Source organism: Equus przewalskii, chromosome 18 (genome assembly GCF_037783145.1).
Source record: "Equus przewalskii isolate Varuska chromosome 18, EquPr2, whole genome shotgun sequence".
NCBI lineage: Eukaryota > Metazoa > Chordata > Mammalia > Perissodactyla > Equidae > Equus > Equus przewalskii.
This window is the reverse complement of record NC_091848.1, coordinates 39,152,118-39,174,437: the sequence shown is the minus strand read 5'-3', so window position 1 is coordinate 39,174,437 and position 22,320 is coordinate 39,152,118. Positions and strand designations below refer to the sequence as shown.

Sequence of the window (22,320 nt, the reverse complement as noted above, 5' to 3'; positions counted from 1 at the left end):
CTTTGGAGAAATAGCCAAATTTGGAAAGTGCAATTCTATACACAATGAACTATACAAATAGATGAGTGGAATAAGGTTTAATTAGATGAGAAGAGGAAGCAAAACACACTATTCATAGAAAATGGGGAAGGAGAGATTGTGCTAATGTGTCAGGAAAAGATCTGAGGTGCCAGAAAGAAGCACAGTCATTTTCAATGAATAAAGCATCAGCAACTCTACTCAAAAGTTACTTTACTTGATAACTACTCCACAAAGATATTTCAGTAATAGGACAAACCCACTTCCAAGTTTCCACCACTCAGTCTAAGCCCACAGACTTCCTTTTACATTCTGTGGCAGACTTCCCATAAGCACTCGGTGAACTACCCTGCTTGAGCAATAGTTTACTCCCCTGTCCTATGTTCTAGTCCTATTCCTACCACACATTCTACAAAATCTATTATGTAACTCAATCAATCACTTAATTAATTCAGTCAATAAACATTTATTGAGTCTGTAATGTATGTCAGGTGCTATGCTAGGTACTGAGGATTATAGTAATGAATAAGATATGATTTCTTCCCTAAAGGAACTCTCAACCTACTGAAAGAAACGGACATTTAATGCAAAGAAATTAATATTAGAATAGATATGTATAGGACACAGTAGTGGCATAGTGTACAGGATGATCATTTCGCCCAGGGAAAGGGGTAAAAGAATATTAAAGATGCTTGTACTGGGGTTTGGAAGATGGGTAAATGTTGTCTGGGCCCAGCCAGGTGTGTGTTAAAATATCTGGTATGATACTCAGACACCGTGGAGGCAATAGCTGAATCTGTCTCTGTGTATGTACCTCCAGCTTAGTCTGAATGTAAGGTGCGGATGGAGCTTTGAGGCACATCGCACTGATGATTTGTCGTGTTTGTTTCAGGCAGAAGAACGGAGTAGATACTTCTCAGTCTTCTACCTCGCCATCAATGCAGGGAGCTTGATTTCTACCTTTATCACACCCATGCTTAGAGGTTAGGATCTTTCCTGAGGGGCCCTGTTTAAGGCTTTACTCTGGCCAGCCAAAAATCTGTTCAAGGCTTCCTCTATCCATCCTCTCCTTTTATAAAGCCTTGAAAGTCTGAGAGAATTTCTTATAATCTTGATTTGTCTGGTCCAAAAGAAGGATTGTGAATTAGATGATGGGAGGAAAGAGGGTGGCTATGTCTACGAGCTCAGAAGCTGAGCTTGCAGAATAGAACATCAAAGACTCAAGATTCAGGGTTACTGCTTTTTTTTCTTTAGGAGACGTGCAATGTTTTGGGGAAGACTGCTACGCGCTGGCTTTTGGAGTTCCAGGATTGCTTATGGTGATAGCTCTTGGTAAGTGCAGTGGGGCAGAGGAAACTAAGAACCACTGATGCCTGCCACACGTAAAGCATCATGTAAGCTCTTCACACAAACTATTTCATTCAGTTCTCTCACACTAACCCTATTAGGTAAGTCTTATTGTAAGAATTTTCCCTAGACATTGGAGATAAATTAACTGAATGAAGTCAGAAACTTTAAAAAAAAGGTCATAATACATAACTAATAAGAAGTTTCCTGGAGAGCTTTAAAAAAGACTGATCCCTGGGCCTCATGTAGGACCAGTTAACTCAGGATCTCTGCAGGATAGGCCCTGAGCATCTATAATTTTTTAAATGTCTAGGTGATTCTAATGTGTAATCAAGGCTGAAATCCACTGCTCTACACTGTAATATGTCAGGAAGCACAGAAAATACTCCTTCTCTCAAATTAGCTTATGTCATCTGATAGTTATTTATCTGCTCATTGGAAGACATTTTTAATTCTTTGGGCCTTTTAAAGTAGCTTTGCTCTTGAGAAAAGAGAATAAGAGGAGGTGGAGAAGTAGGTGGAAACTGATGCAACTTCGATCTTGCGGCATTCTCTTTACCACCAAGAACCCAGTAATGGAAGAGGAAGGGTGATGTGTGTGTTAGTTTGTGCAGTCTAAGGGGAAACTTGGACATGATTGTTTCTAATCATTGACCTGGAAACCTGTTCTCACTCTGAGCCTTTGGGCGACACCCCCGTGGAAGATATCCAGTCCAAACACATAAAAAGCTCAATGGAGGAAAAAGAGCCCAGAAACACAATATTCAGTCTGATTTTTTTCTACCGGGGGAGGGGTGGGGCTAATAGTAATATTCAGATTCTAATTCCAATTCCAAGGAAGTTTATGTGTTGTTCCCAGAGAGCTATGATAATACATTCCTTGCTTCCTTCTTCCTTTGAAGCCAAACATTTCCCCAAACATTTCCCTGGTTTCCCACTGATTAGTATTATGGATCATTAGTATCTCTGAATCATTGCACAATAATAATATTTACATAGCAGAGTAATTATGAAGATCAAGAGAGATGCTATAAGTAAAATGTTTTATAAATTACAAAATGCTAAACAAGTGTTAGCTGTCATTATTAGCTGCTTCAATTTTTTGGATACTAATAAATAACTCAATCCCCTTGCCTTTCACTGTAATTTAATTTATTCGTTTATTTTTTTCATTCATTCATTCAACAAAGATTTATTTAATGAGCTTAATATGTGTCAGGTTCTGTGCTAGGTATTGGGGTCACACTGGTGAATTAGACAGCTACAGAATTCATGCTTTCAAAAAACTTATATAGTCCAGACAAGTAAAGACAATTTTACAACATAGCATGATCAGTGTCACAACTGGGAAGTACAGAGAAAGCTATAGGAACACATAGGAGGAATGTCTGACTAAGACTCTGAGGTCAGAAAAGGTTGGCCTAAAGAAATGGTATCCAAAGGATTAACAGCAATTGATCAAAGAAGAGATTAGAAGTGAAACAAAAATAGCACACGGGATCTGTAAGACTAGGAGGTGAAAGAGCATGACATATTCGAGGGCCTTAAAGGCATTCAGATCACCTGGAGCATAAATGAGAAAGATAAACAGAAGAAACTGACAGAAATCAGATAAAGAAGGGCCTTTTAAGTCACCACAGAATTAGAATTTTATCAGGAGGACATTGGGGAGCTACAAAATGATTTCGAACAGAGGAATGATTGTTAGATTTTTATTTTTCGGTGGTGTCTCTGACTGTAATGTGGAGAAAGGATGGGTTAAAAGTGAGGCAAGGATACTATTTATCCTGATTACCGAATTTTTGGCACTCTCTTAAAGTTTGTGCTCAAGGGGAGTGTCTCACTCAGCTCACCCCAGTCCCAGCCCTGGTAGAGCATAGATTTTTGAGTCAGACAGGGCTCAGGTCAAAAATGCAGTTTCTGGCACTTTCTAGCTATGTGATCTTGTACAAATTGCTTAATTTCTTTAATCTTCAGTTTCTTCGTGTGTAAAATGGAGAGAGCAGTACATATTTTGTCAGGTTAAATCCGTTAATGTACATAAAATGCCTAACACTTTACATGTGATAATAAACCTTCGACAGATAATAATAACTACAGGATAATAATGGATTTGGGAAGGCCTTTCATGCCAGGAGTTTGAGCTTATTAGGTAGGTCCTGGAAACAAGGGTTTAATTTGGCATCATATAAAAGAAGAAAGACAGCAGGGACTGAGGAACTGATTGGTGCCCATTTTGATATTCCAGGGTAGAAGCTGTGAGGTTCTAAGCAAGATCCATAGTGGTGGCAATACAAGAGGGGGCAGATGGGAAATACATTGAAGAAAGGATCAATACAGTTGGTAATACATCAGATGTAGAGATGGAGAAAGAAGCGTGAGGATTTAGAGATGACTTACGTTTCTGTGATTACAGGAAGGTCTCAGCGGATATCTATCTATCTTAACAATTGACCATTTCATTCTGCTCTTGGCTCCCATAAGTTTATAACTCCAAAGTCAGGAAGTGAAGTCAGTTTCCTCCTTTTACGAGATTTGCCAGTCACTCCTATGCTTCAGCAGTCTGTCCTTAGCGTGGATGTACTGAATATGCTAAATGAGAAGCTAAGAACCTTGTTTTTGTATCAACTGCAGTTGTGTTTTTAATGGGAAGCAAAATATACAGAAAACCACCTCCTGAAGGAAACATAGCAACTCAAGTTGTCAAATGTATCCGGGTAAGTCCATAAACTGTTTACCTGCCTTTTCAATCAAAGGGAAAGAGAGGCAATGCTGAGATACAGGCCTTCAAACATGGATACACATTTTTCTCAATGACCTCTGTTCTACTTCTGTGCCTTTTGGCAAACTGAGATTGGTCAGTCTTCCTCTGTGCCTCTACATAAACATTAGGTAAAAAAAAATAATATAACCACTTTTCTAAATTGGCAAAAATCTTCTGAAATGTAATTACATATGTTGCCAACAGAAAATAAGGCTAGATAAAATTATATGTGAAATATTCTGAAATTCAGTGTCTCATGAAATCAAAGAGTTGGAGTAAGTGGCTTAAAGTATGTGTGCTTGAGGGAAGGGATAATGAGTTGGAAAAGGCAGGGGATGGTTTCGTCTTGTCTCTTCTCTGATATCTATGCTCTTTCCTAGTTTGCTATTTCCAACCGTTTCAAGAACCGTTCTGGGGACCTTCCAAAGCAACAGCACTGGCTGGACTGGGCAGCTGAGAAATACCCAGTAAGTTGGAACTGCAAAAACACCTTATGCCTCCATGGCACCTTTCCCAATGTCCAAACTGATCCATCCTGCTGCATTTGACCTCTTCTCTTACTGTTCTGGGGCATTTCTACTCTGAGCAAAAAAAACCACATCTAGCAATTCAGTCTGCTCCTTCTTCCCCTTTGTTGCAGAAGCAGCTTATTATGGATGTGAAGGCACTGACCAGGATACTGTTCCTTTATATCCCATTGCCCATGTTCTGGGCTCTTTTGGATCAGCAGGTAATAATAGTTCTTTTGAAAGCTAGCTCTTCTTCCAGCCCCTTCCTTCTCACAGAAAGGGATTTCTCATAATAGCATCTGTCTGCCCTAGGGCTCACGATGGACCTTGCAAGCCACCAGGATGAATGGGAATTTGGTGAGTAGAAGAGATTTTCCATAGAAGTCTATTTTTTCTTTGTAATCCATATTAAGGAAAAGTTAATTTCTTTGTGTTTTTCCCTGATAACTGACTTAAGATCATGAGAGAGGTGCCTTTAACATGAAGGTACTGAGAAGGCAAAGTAAAGAAAGCTGGTCTAGAAATAAAAAACAGAATCTTATCTTTAGAAATCAAGAACATAAGGAGGGGAAAGGTTTAAAGGTATACAAAGAAGTGTTGAGAGGATGGCTAGGGGATTGTTTTCTTCCATCTGAGCCTGCCTGGGGCACAGCAGGGACAGGTTTGATTGCTGCTACCACATACTTGGCCCCGTCTCTCAGGCAGGGGTCACAGCAGAGGACCTGGAAGTGGGATATTTCGTACATAGATATGGAAAGAATGAGAAAGGTGTAAACATTGTTATGTCTTTTTCCAACCTCCATTCTTTGGCAAACTCAAAGTTGCATCTCTGCTCTCAATTGTTCCACTTCCTAGATTATTGTACTGTTTTTCTACCATCTCAGTTGTGAAGAGGGCAGGGTAGAATGATGCCAGGGTCTTATTAGCCGGTCTATTTGGAGCCTGCCAAATAGAATTTTACCTTTTCCCTTCCTCTGGTTGTCCAGGATTACCATGGTTGTTCTCTTGTTGACCCCTTGGAGAACAACTTTAGAAAGACTGTGCGTCAGTGGGAATGTTCACTCCAACTATGATGTCTTGTACTTCACCTTATAACCACCTATAACTGCAGTTACTGAGATTAATAAAAACACACTGACTCTGTTCTCTCTCAAGATAATGAAAGCATAGTACACAGAAAAGAATCTTCTCCTTAGGCACACCTGCCTTCAGCAAGCATATCCTGACACCATTCTCAGTCTGTTCCCCCACATACTCTTACAAGCATGACAGGGGTCCTGAACCAAAGGCCTGATGGATTTTGTCTTATGCTTCTCACTTGCTAATTAGCAAGATTGTTGATCTTGGCTTTTCTCGTCTTTCGCCACCATCTAAATGTAATTTGTTATAATGTTGCAGGGGTCTTTTGTGCTTCAGCCCGACCAGATGCAGGTAGGAGACCTCTGTAGTCATGGGGGCTTATTCTTTGCTCAGCTATACCCCTACCTGTACTACTGGATTACCAGTCACAATTTTATGTTTTCCATGCTGAGGAGAGAAAAACATAGGGATGGAAATATTCTCCTTAAACCCCACACTTCTCTTTCACATTCTCTGTTAAGTGAGTAACTCCTGCCCAACTCCAGGGAGAGTGTTTTGAGCTCACAGGAAAAGTGTAAGCATTGGATTTTTTTTCCATGTTAAGGTAGTATTTTGGAATTATTGTCGAAGAAAAGTGTGAGACTTTGTTGTGAGGAGTGAAGTCAGAATTTCTGTTTATTGGTTAACTCCTAGTTCTTTTTTTAACCCCTTATTCAACAATCCCCAATGCTTCCTTCTCTCCTTCCTTTCTCCTCGCTATGATATTTTTCCTGGGGCTGTGGAACTGGGGAAGGTAAGTGAAAATGGGAAAGAAGAGCTCCCAACTGATTGACAGAAAAACGGTTCCAGAATGAGACTGGTTCCTTGGGATATTTGGAAGCTAAGGTGCTATGCGAGGGAAATAGAGTCTTGGCGGTGTAAAGGGTTCGAGAGACATGGAATCATTCTGTACTTAGTATGATGAAAGTGAGTCTGGATGTGAGAGAGAGTGCACACGAGCAAATGAGAGCACATGGTCACACTCATGATACAAGAATGCTTGTAACTAATCCTTTTTACCATGGTATTACAGGTACTAAATCCCTTTCTGGTTCTTATCTTCATCCCGTTGTTTGACCTTGTCATTTACCGTCTGATCTCCAAATGTGGAATTAAGTTCTCGTAAGTGCTCACTACGCCTCTGTTGCTCCAAACTGACTCAGGCTTTGCCCAGATTGATAAAGATTCAGTGTCAGCACTTTTCTATTTAGTGATGATTTGTTTTGATATATCAATTTCTGCTTCTGTTTATCCATATTAGACTAAATGCCTATTGACACTGGCGGATGGAAATTAGATCTAATTAATTCTTATTGCAGAGAGTACAAGCCATTACTGGAGACTTAACTGTGTGATGTTGAAGGGGTAGATCTAAGTTTCATGGAAAGTCAAAACTATGTGAGAATAGGCTCCTAAATCAACTTGTTGCTTTCTTCTTGAAAGTTGCCCCTTCAAAGAAGTCTAAAGCCACTGACAACAACTAATCCCTTTAAATCTCCTGTTGTTCATATGAAACAAATGGGGGACCTGGAAAGTCTGGGAATAGAACTGTTCTAATTACTACTTTTCCTACATTCTAAATAGAAGTGTTATTCTTTGTAAATTTAACAGAGGAGGGTTTCAAGCCTCCTCTAATTCCTGATTGAATAGCAATTTCCTTTTGATGATCACTTTACCATATTCAAATGGCCTTTTGTCATTTACTCATTTATTGAGCAGATATTATTGAGTTTAGCATCAAGTACAATACAAATGTAACAGCACAAATCTTGCCCTCAAGGAGTTTACTGTTTAGTTAGGGAGCTAGAACACATACAAGGTGAAATATGTTAAGTGCCCTAAGAAGGGAAACAAAGTGCCAAGGAAGTGTAGAGCAAGAAGTGAGTCCTTCCTGCCACCAGGTTCAAGAAAGACTTCTGAAGAAGAGAAAAATGAGGTGATAATGTATAGTGCCTGGCATATGGTAAATGTTCAATGAATCTGGCTGTATTACTATTACTTTGTTATTATGACATAATGGATAGAAAGACCATTATAAACAAAAGTAGAGGTGGGAAAATGTGGTGCATTACAGAGAACAGTTCAACGTGACTTAAGTAAAGGGAGAAAGAAGGCTGTGTGAAGGGGAGTTCTAGGAAATAGTTTGAAAAGTAATTGGGACCAAATTAGGAAAGGTCTTTAATAGTAGGTTTAGGAGTTTTAGCTTTTATCCTTTAGAGTCCAAAGTTGAGATATATTCGTCTCTCCCTTTCCTCTGCAGATCGCTTAGGAAAATGGCTGTTGGAATGATCCTAGCATGCCTGGCATTTGCAGTTGCAGCAGTTGTAGAAATAAAAATTAATGTGAGTTCAATAAATCTTAAGCTCCATCAGGGAAGATTCATATCTATTGTTCACTGTTCTGAGTTGTTTGATCTTGATTCCCTGGTACCTAACACAGTACCTGTTTTAAAGAAGGTGCGTAATTAGTATTTGTGACAAATGAGTAGATACAAGGGCAGAGTGGCAATGTAAAATGAGGCCCACCTCCCACCTGAGTGATTCAGAGTATATTGTCAAGGAATTCCCAAAGAGAGGTATCTAGCCATCTCTTTGGGAACACAGGCTTATATGATACTTTACCAGATACTCAAAAAAATACTTTCTGGCAGATTGCATAGCCACTCTTGGGGAATGATGTATGAGGTCACAGCCAAGTCAAAAAGCATGGAGTTTGTTACGTGGCATCAGTGTTTGCTACACTGAGTTAGTGTTTCACCCTCCAAACTGCCTTCTGAGTTTTCTAAGCCAACTGCTCTTCAGAGGGAGAAAGCTATGTCCTCCCGACTAGACAGGCTAGGCTGTCAGAGATAGGGCTGTGATATGCATTCTCATTCTATCTGAAGGGTTATTTGTTGGTGATTCTGACATATGTTCTCCATCTCAAGGAAATGGCCCCACCCCAGCCAGGTCCCCAAGAGATTTTCCTGCAAGTCTTAAATCTGGCAGATGATGAGGTGAAGGTAACGGTGCTGGGAGATGAAAACAATTCTTTGTTGGTGGAGTCCATCAAATCCTTTCAGGTGAGGTATGGACTGGAATGAATTAGAAATACATTCAGATTATGCACCAAAGCAGCAGCATAATGTAGTGGTTAAGAGCAGGCATGTGTGGAGTCAAATGGCCCTGGTGCAATTCCTGGTTCTGCCACTCCTTTGCTATAAAGACCCTGAACAACTTGTTTTATCTCTAAACTTCAGTTTCAGCATCTGCAAAATGGCGATAATTTTTATGTCATAAGCTGTTGTAAGGTTAAGTATTATATGTAAAGTGTTTAGCATAGTGTCTGGGACATTGTAAGCTCTCAATAGGTTGTAATTTGTATTATTATTTCAAACTGCCTTCTAATCATGCACATCCTCTGGAAGAGTTTGGCTTGTGTATTTTCATTACTGTTACTGTACCTATTCTTAAAAATTTCTTTTAAAATATTATTTTTAAAGAATAAAAGTAATATACATTTACTGTTGAAAGTTGGGGAATATGTAGAAAGACATAAAAATCATCTATAATTGCATCACCCTGAGATAATCACAGTGAGCATTTTTGTATAAATGAATAAATAAACTATTTCTTTGAAAGAGCTCAAACTCTATATTCTGCATTTACCTTGATTTTTTTCTTAACATTAATTGCATTCTAAGCATTTTTCCATGTCCTTAGATAATCTTTAAGAACATGATTTTAATGGACATATAATGTTCCATTCTATGGATATATCATAGTTTATTTGAATATTTCCTTATAGGTATTTAAGGTTTTTTGTTATTATATATAATCCTATAATGAACATCCTTACTCATAATCTTTATGCTGCCTCTGATTACTCCTAGTCTATTCCTAGAAGTGGAATTACTAGGTTAAAGGATAATGCTGAAAGTATCTGATGAGGTCATCTGCCCTGGGGTGCTATGAGATAATGATGTCCAAGATGGGGTGGAAGGTGAGTGTGATAGGTTTTTCATTCTACAGAAAATGCCACACTACTCCAAACTCCACCTGAAGACAAAAAGTCAGGATTTCCACTTCAACCTGAAGTATCACAATTTGTCTGTCTACACGAAGCATTCTGTGGAGGAGAGGAACTGGTACAGTCTGATCATTCGAGAATCTGGGAAAAGTATTTCCAGCATGATGGTAAGTTGAGGAATGGCCTAGGGTCCAAGTTGTTATCTTAGAGTATGATGACTGGCTTAGATCAATATCTTACCAAGGATATGCCTGATGATCAAATTTTCTGATTATCGGTTCTCTGTTGTCAGCTGTAACTGATTTTTACTTTCTTCTGTTGTAGGTGAAGGATGCAGAAAACAAACCACAAACATCCCACAAAGCTGGGACGACAGCTGTGAGGTTTGGATGTCAAGGAGACACAGTTCTCTTGGATTTGGGGTCTCTTCTGATCTGTGGGGCTTCAGATGAAGAGGCCTCATATTCTGCTTGTCTTGTACAAAGATTCTCTCTCCTAGAATGTCAGGGGCATGGGTGTCAGATGGCATTTTCCAGGACTGAGAGGCAGATAGGCTTGCTTTCCCATGTGGTATTCAAAGATGACCTGTATCTGTGTATGCCCCCTTGTGCTCTGATGCCTCGATCCCTTCTGCTGAATTTTATCCATGTATCTTGCTCTCAGGAAAGTAGCTGAGTACTTTCCTCTGTGATCAACAGGGAGAAATTTAGAAGAGAGCAAATAATCTTTCCTTCATTGTTGGTAGTTGAATATTTCTTACTGTTACTGTGCTTTAAAAGTGTAGTTTTTATTTTAAACCTGTAGAGGCATCATGGTGTGGTAAGGGTACACATTTGGAGTCTAAAGACTTGGTTTTGAATCCAGATGAGTCTGAAGGTCTTCTCAGACAGCCTGGAGGTGGAGCACCAAAGAGGCCACCTGTTCTCTGTGGCAGGAATCTGAGATGAAACCGACAGATGCACATGCCTATGACCAACAAGATTACATGGTTGCTGCTGAGAATAGTACTTTAGAGGAGAACTTTTAATGAAAAGCCTGAATCGTGGAACAGTCATAATAATTTGCTTTTGAATATGCTTCAGAGAAAGTAAAGAGCTCAAAATAAGTCAGACAGCAGTGAGGATAGGATTTCCCTGGGTCAGAGAGGCATAAAAACCTCCGGAAGGGCTGAAAGGGGAAATTTCTAGATCCATGCAGGATTATCTAAAGTCCAGGAATCAACATTAAGGATTCTAGAGGGAACTGCCCTTTTTGTCCCATGGGCCAGAGACCAACACAAAAGCTATCCAAATAGAAATGTACCCCAAACCCATATTGAGAGGACAATTAGGGGCCTAGTTTCAGAAGACCAGGAAGATTGTTCTGGAAGGGTCCAAGATTGTCTGAGAACTCCAAAACAATGATAACTCAACCTACCATGGGTTGGGAGTCTGGGTTTTACATAAGTAAAATCAGATTTCATTTATAGGAGGATAAAGTATCAGTTTTATGTAAATACTGGTATATGTTTATATATATGATAATTTTTCTTAATAGAGTCTCAATTGATGAATCCTACCACTATAAGAGGGAAAGAAACTGGGTGCACCTCAGCTAGATTAGTGAGGAAACTCAGACTGCCATGGGTGATCATGATAGCATCCATCCCAGCTAGAGGTCAGGTGAGGGTGTGGTAGATAGAAAGCTAATTCCTCAGGAAGGAGAAAGTTAGGGACAGTTAAGACTACTGATTACTTCTTACATGTGAGTTCATTCATTCATCCAGTTAACACTGTATTATCATGTACCTTTTCTGTGCCAGCCACTGTTCTAGGCACTGAGGATATAGTGGTAAACAAAACAGAAGAGGCCTCTATCCTTTTATCAGGTCTCCCTGTTTGGGACGGTTTGTCTGATCTGTAACACTGTCTCTACCCTTAGGTTCGTTAACACTTTGCATAAAGAGGTCAACATCTCCCTGGGTGCAGATATCTCCCTCAGTGTCGGTGAAGACTATGGTGTGTCTGCTTATAGGACTGTGCAAAGAGGAGAGTAAGAGCATTACCCTTGTGGACATTTTACTTTTATCAACAATTGTTTTTTAAATGTCTTTTTTTGCATAGAGGTAGGGGGATTAAGTATATCTTGGCTCATTTTGAGTATATACAGACTCCTGCTCTTTTCAACCCTTGCCTCCTTCCCTCAGTCTCACCTTTTTCCACACAGGTATATTGAAATCATGATTGCTGTGAAGGCCATGCTGTGTAGTTACCAAAGCCCATCTCTGGGAATTTTGCAAAGTTTATTATTAGCTCCCACTCCTACCCTTTGGTACCTCCTGTTGGCACCTCATCACTTCAAGCTTATCCTTTCAGTTTCACTGTTTTATGCTGTTCTGCTAATTTGTAAGACTTAGATGAAAAAAATTCCTAAGACTTAGATAAGAAGATATAGGGCCTGAAGTCCACAAAAGAAGGTGATTTGTGCCTTCCTTATTCATATTTAAGATTAAAAGAAAATACCCAACAAGAAATGAAGAGCTCAGATCAGGGGCAGAAAAACCTGGCATGAAAATAATTCACTTCTAGAGACTTCTCTCTTTCAAAAGAAATGGCGGCTTTGCTGCTGAACTCACCATGAGTAGACATGAGATCACTCTTTCCCCTGGAGAGAGGAGTGCTTTACTAAGCTGCGATGTTTATTCTAATCTAAACTCCTCCTATTCCAGATACCCCGCGATGCGTTGTCAAACAAAAGATAAGGACTTTTCACTGAATTTGGGTCTACTAGACTTTGGTGCAGCTTATCTGTTTGTTATCGCTAATGTAAGTAGCTCATGGCCACCTCTACTCTCTCCTTCCATAGATCTGTATCTATATCTGTATCTGTATCTACATCTGTATCTGTATCTATCCTGGGATCCAAAGTAGACTCTGTTGCAAGACAGGATCACATACTTATTTTTAGTGTAACGTGATAGATTCTATAGTGACTTTAGAAGGCCCACTATAGTCTCCATAGGGCACATTAAAAGAGATAACACTGGCAGCAGGCACAGGGTCTTGGGTCATGGGAAACATAATTTATCTTGAGCCATTGTTATAAGATTACGTGGTCTACTCCAGTCTCTTTACGTCCCCAAGAAAGCAAAGATCATTTATGTCTTCTTGACTGACTCCACATGCGAGTCTCATAGCTCCCTGGAAATTGATCTGCCAGCATGTCATAGTCTAAAATACCAAGACTGGTAGCAAATGTCAATCACTACACAAAGTTAGGGGGATCAGTTAACTGTGGTCCCTCAAAAGCAATTGTCTCAGCAATTAGGGCAGGGCAAGGTACCTCTGAATTTTAATTTTGATGTCAATCTTGATTCTAATTTTATCTCATTACTTTTGGCATTGTATTAAATATAAGAAAAAGGTAGTGAATAAGAAATGATGGAACATTTCCAGACCTATGATGAGAATGATCTGTAAAGTTTTACTTATTTTAATTAATTTAATAACCTGGTATCTTTGGTATGCCATTTTTTTATTACAGCTTAATTGAGACATAATTCATATACCAGATAATTCACCCATTTAAAGAGTACAAAGATTTTAAATATACTAACATTCAATACAGAGAGAATTTCTTTTTTTTTTTTTTAAAGATTGGCACCTGGGCTAACAACTGTTGCCAATCTTCCTTTTTTTTTTTTTTTTTTAAGGATTGGCACCTAGGCTAAGAACTGTTGCCAATCTTTTTTTTTTCCTGCTTTATCTCCCCAAACCCCACCTGTACACAGTTGTATATCTTAGTTGCATGTCCTTCTAGTTGTGCGATGTGGGATGCCGCCTCAACGTGGCCTGATGAGCGGTGCCATGTCTGCGCCCAGGATCCGAACCCTGGGCCACCACAGTGTAGCGCGCGAACTTAACCACTCGGCCACAGAGCCGGCCCATATATTTTCAATAATACGTATTCAATGGTTTTTATTATATTCACAGAGTTGTGTAATTTAGAACGTTTTCATCCTTCCAAAAAGAAGCTCGATACCCTTTAGCAGTCACTTCTCGTTTTCTTCCAAACCCCCTAAACCTGGACAAGCACTTGTCTACTTCCTGTCTCCATAAATTTGCCTATTCTGGACATTTCATATAAATGGAAAGATACAACGTGTGGCCTTTTGTGTCAAGATTCTTTTATTTAGCATATTTTCAAGGTTCATCCGTGTTATAGCATGTATCAGTACTTCATTTCTTTTTATTGCCAAATAATATTCTATAGTATGGATATAACACATTTTATTTATCTATTCATCAGTGGATGGGCATTTGGTTTTTTCCCACCTTTTGACTATTATAAATAATGTTGTCATGAACATACATATATAAGTTTTTGTGTAGACATGTGTTTTCGCTTCTCTTGGATATCCACCTAGGAGTGGACTTCTTGGGTCACGTGATGAGTCTATGTTCAACCATCTGAGGACCTGCTAGACTTCCCCAAAGTGAATGCGCTATTTTACATTCTCACCAATAGTGTATAAGGGTTGCAATTTCTCCACATCCTCACCAACACTTGTTTTTCTGTCCTTATAATTATAGCTCATCCTTGTAGGTGTTAAATGGTATCTTATTGTGGTTTTGATTTGTATTTTCCTGATGGCTAATTATGCTGAGCATCTTTTCATGTACTTATTGGCTATTTGTATATCTGACTTGGAGAAATGTCTTTTCAGATCCTTTGCCCAGTTTCTAACTGAGTTGTCTCTTTTATTATTGAGTTGTAAGCATTCTTTATATATTTTGGATATAAGTTCACTTGTCAAATATGATTTGCAAATAATCTTTCCCATTCAATAGGTTGTCTTTTTAACTTCCTTGATGGTGTCCATTGAAGCACAAACATTTTTCATTTTTGTGATGTTCAATTTGTCTATTTTTTCTTGGGTTGCTTATGCTTTTGGTATCTAAGAAACCATGGTCTAATCCAAGATCTTAAGCATTTACGCCTATGTTTTCTTCTAAGAGTTTTACAGTTTTAGCTCTTATATTTAGGTCTTTAGTCCAGTTTGAGTTAATTTTTGTGTATGGTTTGAGATGGGGGTTAACTTCATTCTTTTGTTTGTGAATATCTAGTTGTCCCAGCAAAATTTGTAGAAATGATTGTTCTTTCCCCCATTAAATCGTGCTGGCACTCTCGTCAAAAATCAATTGACCATAAATGTGTGGACTGATTTCTGACTTCTCAGTTCTATTCTATTGATCCACATGACTATCCTTGTGCCACTACCACACTGTCTTGATTACTGTTACTTTGTAGTAAATTTCAAAATCCAGAAGTATGAGTCCTTCAATGCTGTTCTTCCTTTTCAAAGTTGGTTTGGCAATTCTGGGTCCCATGAATTTCCAAATAAATTTTCAGATCAGCTTAGGATCAGGAGCTAGCTGGGCTTTTGATAGGGATTGCATTGAATCTGTAGGTGATTTTGAGCAATATTGCTATCTTAACAACGTAAGTCTTCTGATCAGTGAACATGAGATGTCTTTCCATTTATGTAGGTCTTCTTTAAGACCTAAATTTTTTTAAACAATGTTTTACAGTTTTTAGAATATAAGTTTTAAATTTACTTTGTTAAATTTATTCCTAAGCATTTTATCCCTTTGATGCTATTGTTAATGGAATCATTTTCCTAATTTTATTTTCAGATTGTTCATTGCAAGTGTGTAGAAATACAATTGATTTTGTATATTGATCTTGCATCCTGCAACCTTATTGAACTAATTTATTAGTTCTAATAGTTTTTTTAGTGGATCCCTTAGGATTTTCTACATACGAGATCATGTCATCTGCATAGAGATAGCTTTACTAATTCCTTTTCAATATGGATGCCTTTTATTTCTTTTTCTTGACTAATTGTCCTGGCTTAAACTTTCAATACAATGTTGAATAGATGTGGTAAGAGCAGATATCCTCTTACGACTCATAGATGTAATTTATCAGGTTAGGTTCCCTTCTATTCCTAGTTTGTTGAATTGTTTGTTTGTTTGTTTTACCATAAAGGGGGATTGTATTTTGTCAAATGCTTTTTCTGTGTCTATTAAGATAGTCATGTGATTTTTGTCCTTTATTCTATTGATATGGCATAAATTCATTTTCACATATTAAAGCAACCTCGCTGTATTGGTTTCTAGGGCTGTTGTAACAAAGTACCACAAGCTGAGTGGCTTAAACAACAGAAATTTACTATCTTATGGTCGTGAAGGCTAGAAGTCCAAGATCAAGGTATTGGTAGGGTTGGTTCCTTCTGAGGGCTGTGAGGAAGAATCCATTTCATGCCTTTCTTCTAGCTTCTAGAAGTTTTCTGGCAATATTTAGTGTCCCTTGGTGTGTAGAAGAATCACCCCAATCTCTGCCTTCATCTTCACATAGAGATCTCCCCGTAGACTTGTCTAAGGCCGCATTTCTCCTTTCTTATGAGGACACTAGTCATATTGGATTATGGTCCCCCCTAATGAACTTATTTTAACTTAAGTAATTATATCTACAACAAACCTATTTCAAATTAAGCTCACATTCTCAGATACTTGGGGTTAGGACTTAACATATGACGTTTAGGGGGACAAAATCCAACCAATAACACTTGCATTCCTGGTGTTATTCCATTTTTCGTTTGTTCTGTCTCTGGTATGTGGCTCAAGATAGAGGTCATATATATTGTTTCTGAATGCCAGACTCTAATAAGCGTCTAGAGTAGAGATGGTAAATTGGAGGCCTGGGGGCCCAGTTCCTTCCATGGCCTTGTTTTGTTTGGCCTGCAAAGTATTGACAAAAATAATAATAATTATTATTAATTGACAATATTTAAAATTCAAGAGATTTCACATAAGAGGCTAGATTCCTAACATTTCTTAAAAACAAAAATCCAAAGATTTTTGTAACAAGTATTACCATGTCAATTGTCTGATGCTGTGGTGGCTGTACCTTTAGCTGGGGCCTATGCTGTCCAGTTCACCATAGTCTCCATCATTCCCATTCAGCCTGCTTTGTTTACTTAATTACCTGCCTATGGGTATTTGAGTATGTGATCTTGATTTAGAAACTCAGGTCATAGTCTTCTCTTAGGCTGAGAAACCCAAACATATGCCCAGATATTAGTCACAATATCAACTAAAGCAAAATTTACTTCAGTATTTTGAAACTAATGGCCCTTTGACTCAGAGAATCAAGGGCATTTGGACATCAAAGACTTTTGATTTTAAGGATTTTTGACCTTGACATTTTAACTCTGCCATTTTTATCTCATTGCCTATCCAGATATTATACTAGATATTATACTACCACCAAATAATGATTTTACTCCAAGAAATATATGCAATTAAAAAAATTTCATTCCACTCATAATAACAAATATTAGTGGACACGATCTGTATAAAACCAACCATAGCTAAAAACCTGCATATAGTAAAAGTAGTTTTAAACAAACAAAAAAAAGATTGTAGAATCACATATATTTGGTAACATTAATAACAAGAAATTCTTTTTGACCAGACTTTTAAAGAAAAATGGCATCTTGTTGACAAAATTAGAATGTATAAGATTTAAGTTAAAAAATAATGACCAGTAAAAAGAATTCAAAATAGCAGGTGGTATTTGATATGGATTTAAAAAAATTGATCAACAAGATCTTCAATGTAAGGGTTACCAAGAAAATAATTTATTCCAATAAAAGTAATTTTAGTAAAAAAACAATTTTAATGGAAACTATTAAAAATGGTTTAATTGTACTTACATAGAAAATTGGATGACGAATTAAACTTTTCTCAAGAACATGCTTTCTGAAAATTCATTGTGTTTGTATAACTCAGATGCCATTTTATTTGTAAAATGTTGGCCAGGATCAAAATACACAATAGGTCAAAATGGTGGGAATCCAAACTACATTATCAAAATATTCTGCCCTTTAAGGACACTGTCGGTAATGGTATCTGATTGACTGAATCCAGGCAAATGGGTGCAATGTTACCAAAAGGAATTTTTTTAAAAACTGAAATTGTGTAGAAATTCCTTAACCTCTTGAGGGTAAAAAAGAGGGGGTGGATATAAGATCACAGAATGCTGTAGGTCAAGAATGTTTACTTGAGACTGCTGACATGCCCTTTTCTTCTTTTCTTCACTAAGCGCACCAATCAAGGTCCTCAGGCCTGGAAGATGGAAGACATTCCAGCTAACAAAATGTCCGTTGCATGGCAGCTACCACAATATGCCCTGGTTACAGCTGGGGAGGTCATGTTCTCTGTCACCGGACTCGAGTTTTCTTATTCTCAGGTAGGTTTTTGCAAATAGAGCATGGAGGTGGAGATATTGCTTAGAAGATGGTAAGTTTTGATCCTGGCACTGCCGTAAAGAGATATGTAACCCTGGGCAAGACCTCCATATTTTTTGGCCTTAGATTTCTTATCTATGACCCTGAACAGAGAGTCATCTTGACTCCCAGGATCATGGCAGAGCAGCATAGTAGCCTATGCTGTTTGGGATCTAGAAAAGGATATTTACAGATTGAGAATAACAGCAATGGAATCAAACTGCCCATGTTCAAATTTTGGCTGCATAACCTATTGTGTAACCTTGAGCAAGTGAATTATCATCTCTCTAATGCTATTTTTCTTTATGTATAAAATAAGAATATTAATAGAACTTATCTCTTAGGGTTGTAATGAAGATTTTATGATATAATGAATTAAAATATTTAGTTAAGAACTCTATCTTATTATTACTGTTAACATTATTACCAAAGTTGAACTTTGTGGGGGAAGTTTGAATCTAGAAGCTTTTGTGAGAGAAGTTTTCTGAATAGATGCACTGGGCATGAGAGTGGCGTAGGGAGTTCACTCACAAACTTTTGTCCCCTCTAGGCTCCCTCCAGCATGAAATCTGTACTCCAGGCAGCCTGGTTGTTGACAGTGGCAGTTGGCAATATCATCGTGCTTGTTGTGGCACAGTTCGGTGGCCTGGTACAGGTATGCATCTAAGGGAAGCAGGAGCTTGTGTCTATCCAAGGTTTCCCCACTCAGTGCTGTCACATGAGGTGGGTTAGATATATACAGATTTTGCCATGAAAATAGACACACAAAGTGGCAAAAATGGCCACCATAGGCCCATGTGAGGAGAGGCCAGTGAACCCAGTCTTATTCTAGAAAACCTCTTCTTAAACTGGTGACCCTGGGTCAATCTGCTCCCCAGTCCTCATCCTACGAAGATCCCTTTAGTTTCAGGTTTCTCCATATTCTTCTATTTCTTCCTGCAGTGGGCCGAATTCATTTTGTTTTCCTGCCTCCTGCTGGTGGTCTGCCTGATCTTCTCCGTCATGGGCTACTACTATGTTCCTCTAAAGCCAGAGGATATTCAGGGACCGGCAGATAAGCAGATTCCCCATACCCAAGGGAACATGATCAACCTGGAGACGAAGAAGACAAGGCTCTAATGGCTTCCCGGACTCTGCCCAGACTCCAATTCTTGGCTTTGATCTTGGCCATCACCCATCATCAACCACTTTTTTCTCCTGCTTGGTTAGGGGAGAGAAGTAGCAGCATGTCTGAGCTGATCTCCTCCACTTTTCTCCCATGACAGAGGCAGTTCTAGGCCTGGGTTTTCCAGTACATTAGAGAGCAAGACCCTGAGACTCTATGTCTTCCCACCTATCAGTGAACTCAGTTGACGTTGTGTAGTGTTGCTGAAGCTGGCCTACTGCCTGCAAATGGCCATGAAAAACAAATGTATAATTGAGATTGGTCTCTGTGGGTAAGCAAAGGTTTGTGAGAATTCTTTTATCTGCTGTTTAGAACTGATGATCCTACTTTTTGAGGTGCTGATTTAGGGACAGAATTGCAGAATAACAGAGAAACAGTATTTGAAGTTTCTTCATAAGCGATGTAATTGTACTATTCACAGGACCTTAAAAATTGGTACATCTGGTGTCATCTGGTCTGGGGACTGGCTTGTCAGCTATCCAGGTTTGATAAGACCTGAGGAAATTTTTCAGTATGGATGGTAGGAGACAGAATGACATTTTATTAATACACAGGAGAAGATATATCTTTCTAATAATTACAGTATTTTATCTACTAACCCAAACACCACTTTCTCAGTACTGATGGATCTTTGGAAATCAAATTAAAGATAGTAAACATTGGTAAACAAACATGGTTCTGGAAAACAGGAACAGGTAGCAATTGCAGAAATCTTGATGAACCATTCCTCTGTGGTGCCTGTTCTTCTTAGGAAACAATGCTTCAGCCTTGGATTTTGCCTTCCTGGGGACAGTTGTATAGAGACTAATTGTAATTTTCCAGCCCTGCCTTTTCAATAGCGTCAGCCCAGTTTTTTCTTATTATTACATCATGTCTTGCTTATTGCAGCAAATATTTAATAATAACAATATTTTTATGAATCCATTTTCCTTTTTTATTATTACTCCCTTCAGCCTCAAAGTAGTTGCTCGTTTTGATAATTTTTCTTGTTTCCCTTCTCCCATAATTTTTAAATTCCATTTCTTCATTAAGGCCTGGGAAGCCCCTGTTTATTCAAAAAAAGTTACATTAATACTCTAGATTTGAGCTTCTAAAATGACAGTGCTCAATGGGGGGGCGTTGTCCCATATGAGAATCCTATCAAAATCTGTGGGGGAGGGGAGGAGTGGTAGAACATGAAGGGTTTTTGTGTTAATGAAAAGGTGAGAAACATTCCCTTGCACACAACGAATGAGTCAATGGACAGACACAGGAATGTCATTATGGTGTATTGCTAAGGAAAAAAGTTCAGGACCACCATACTAGAGAGCCTCATTTCCATTGGTTTTACCCCGTTATTCTCATCTACAACTGTATTGAATCTCACATTGTAAACGTAACAAGTAAGAGAAGTTGCTCCAGTTTCCCAAAAATTATATACTTTAGTTTTAGTGACTAAAGTTTCAGAAGTACTGAAGTGACAGCAGCACCACCCTCACATATCTTGGTAGGAACACGACCTTACTCCTTTAGAAGATATTCTGTTCATTTTTGAGCAGCTTTAACTCAATCTGTTCTATGAAATATTGTTTTAAGAGATGCTAACAGTGTTCCTTGAATAAAAGTTTCTATGGACAAATAAATTTTGGAAATGAAGTATATTATATCTTCTTAACATTTGCATGTTGAAGGTTCTGAGAAATCCTGCAGTAAAGATACAAGACATTTTTGTTTGCCTTGCAGAACACTGGTTTGTGGAAAACCGTGGTAGGCACTTCCTCCTTGAGCTGAACTAAAAGCTTCCCTCTGAAACCTCCTACCACTGGTTCTTTCCTTTAGAGCCAACAAGAATAAGCATAGTCCTCTCTTTCATGTAGCAGACTCTTCACTGTCTGGGGAGAGCTTTCATGTCTCCTCCCCAGTCATCAAGAAAGTATTCATCAAGCAAAAGATTCTCATTTCCTTTCATGTGTCCTCACAGAACATAGCCCAGCCCTTTCACCAGTTTGTTTTTCCTCTTCTGAAAAATAACCTTTGTCTGAAATGCAGCGGTGGATCAGAATCCCTCTTAATATGTGATATCTGGAGCTAAATACAACATTCCAGAAGAGGTCTGACCTGAAGAACTAGAACCTACCCTTCTCAAAACAATACTCTTCTGTTAATGCAGGCTTAGGTAACATTAGATGTTTTTGGCAACTACATCACAATGTAGACTTATATTCTTCCCATATAGTTGACTAAAATCTCCATTTTTTTTAAAGAGAGCTATTGTTTATCCAAATACACCTTTGAGTTCTACTATATACCATTCACTAAGTTAGATGTTGGAAAAACAAAGATGAATAATCTACTATACCTGTATGCAAGGTTACCTCACTTACCTTTACTGATTGCCAAGATCCTAGAGAATGCAAAGGCCTTGAGGAAGTAATGGTATATTGAGGAAGAGCAAGAAGGTCGGTATGACAGAACTGGACTGAGTAAGGTGAAAAGAGGTAGAAGATGCAGTCAGAGGAAGCTAGGGACCAGACTGTGTGGGGCATTGTGACCATGGTAAGACATTTTGGATGTTATTCTAAGTAAGATATGAAACTGTTGCAGGTTTAGAACACGAGAGTGACATAATCTGATTTTTTTAAGATCACTCTGGCTGTTGAGTAGAGAGTTGTCTGTAGGGAGAAATGGAAGCATGGAATCCAATTAGGAGACTTTTATAAAAGTCTAGGATGAATGATGGCGCAATTTTCTGGGAGTAGAAAAGACTAGGGTAAGAATAGGATTGGGGTGTAAAGTAACTAAGAGTTTTTTTGTGCATGTTGAGCTTGAGATGACAGGTATCCAACTGGAGATGTCGAGCTGGCAATCTCATGAGTCTGTAGTTCAGTTAAGAGGCTGGGCTGGGGATATAAACTTGAGAGTCATCAGCATATAAATAGTACTTAAAGCCACGAGACTGGGTGAGATATCCAGGAAGTGAATGTATATAGAGAAGTTCAAGGACTAGGCCTTGGATTTTCCAGCATTAGAGGTCCAGAAAAGGAGAAGGATCCAGCAAAGTTGATGAGAATGGATGACT

At 38.5% G+C, this 22,320-nt stretch overlaps 1 protein-coding gene across 4 annotated transcripts in view; it reads left to right on the top strand.

The window, feature by feature from the left end:
* Positions 1-20,884, top strand: part of SLC15A2 (solute carrier family 15 member 2) — a 35,807-nt gene extending 14,923 nt beyond the window's left edge. For 3 of the 4 annotated variants that reach the window (XM_070582626.1, XM_008516193.2, XM_008516195.2), the window contains 17 exons: positions 911-1,001; positions 1,273-1,350; positions 4,000-4,082; positions 4,510-4,596; positions 4,770-4,859; positions 4,951-4,995; positions 6,037-6,069; positions 6,791-6,879; positions 8,018-8,099; positions 8,684-8,818; positions 9,768-9,932; positions 10,090-10,148; positions 11,686-11,796; positions 12,473-12,569; positions 17,914-18,060; positions 18,648-18,752; positions 19,040-20,884. In XM_070582626.1, coding sequence (XP_070438727.1) covers positions 911-1,001; positions 1,273-1,350; positions 4,000-4,082; positions 4,510-4,596; positions 4,770-4,859; positions 4,951-4,995; positions 6,037-6,069; positions 6,791-6,879; positions 8,018-8,099; positions 8,684-8,818; positions 9,768-9,932; positions 10,090-10,148; positions 11,686-11,796; positions 12,473-12,569; positions 17,914-18,060; positions 18,648-18,752; positions 19,040-19,216 — 1,674 coding nt within the window. In that variant the 3' untranslated portion in view covers positions 19,217-20,884. The remainder of the gene's footprint in view (positions 1-910; positions 1,002-1,272; positions 1,351-3,999; positions 4,083-4,509; positions 4,597-4,769; positions 4,860-4,950; positions 4,996-6,036; positions 6,070-6,790; positions 6,880-8,017; positions 8,100-8,683; positions 8,819-9,767; positions 9,933-10,089; positions 10,149-11,685; positions 11,797-12,472; positions 12,570-17,913; positions 18,061-18,647; positions 18,753-19,039) is intronic. The other variant, XM_008516194.2, reaches the window with a different exon arrangement.
* Positions 20,885-22,320: the final 1,436 nt, after the last annotated feature.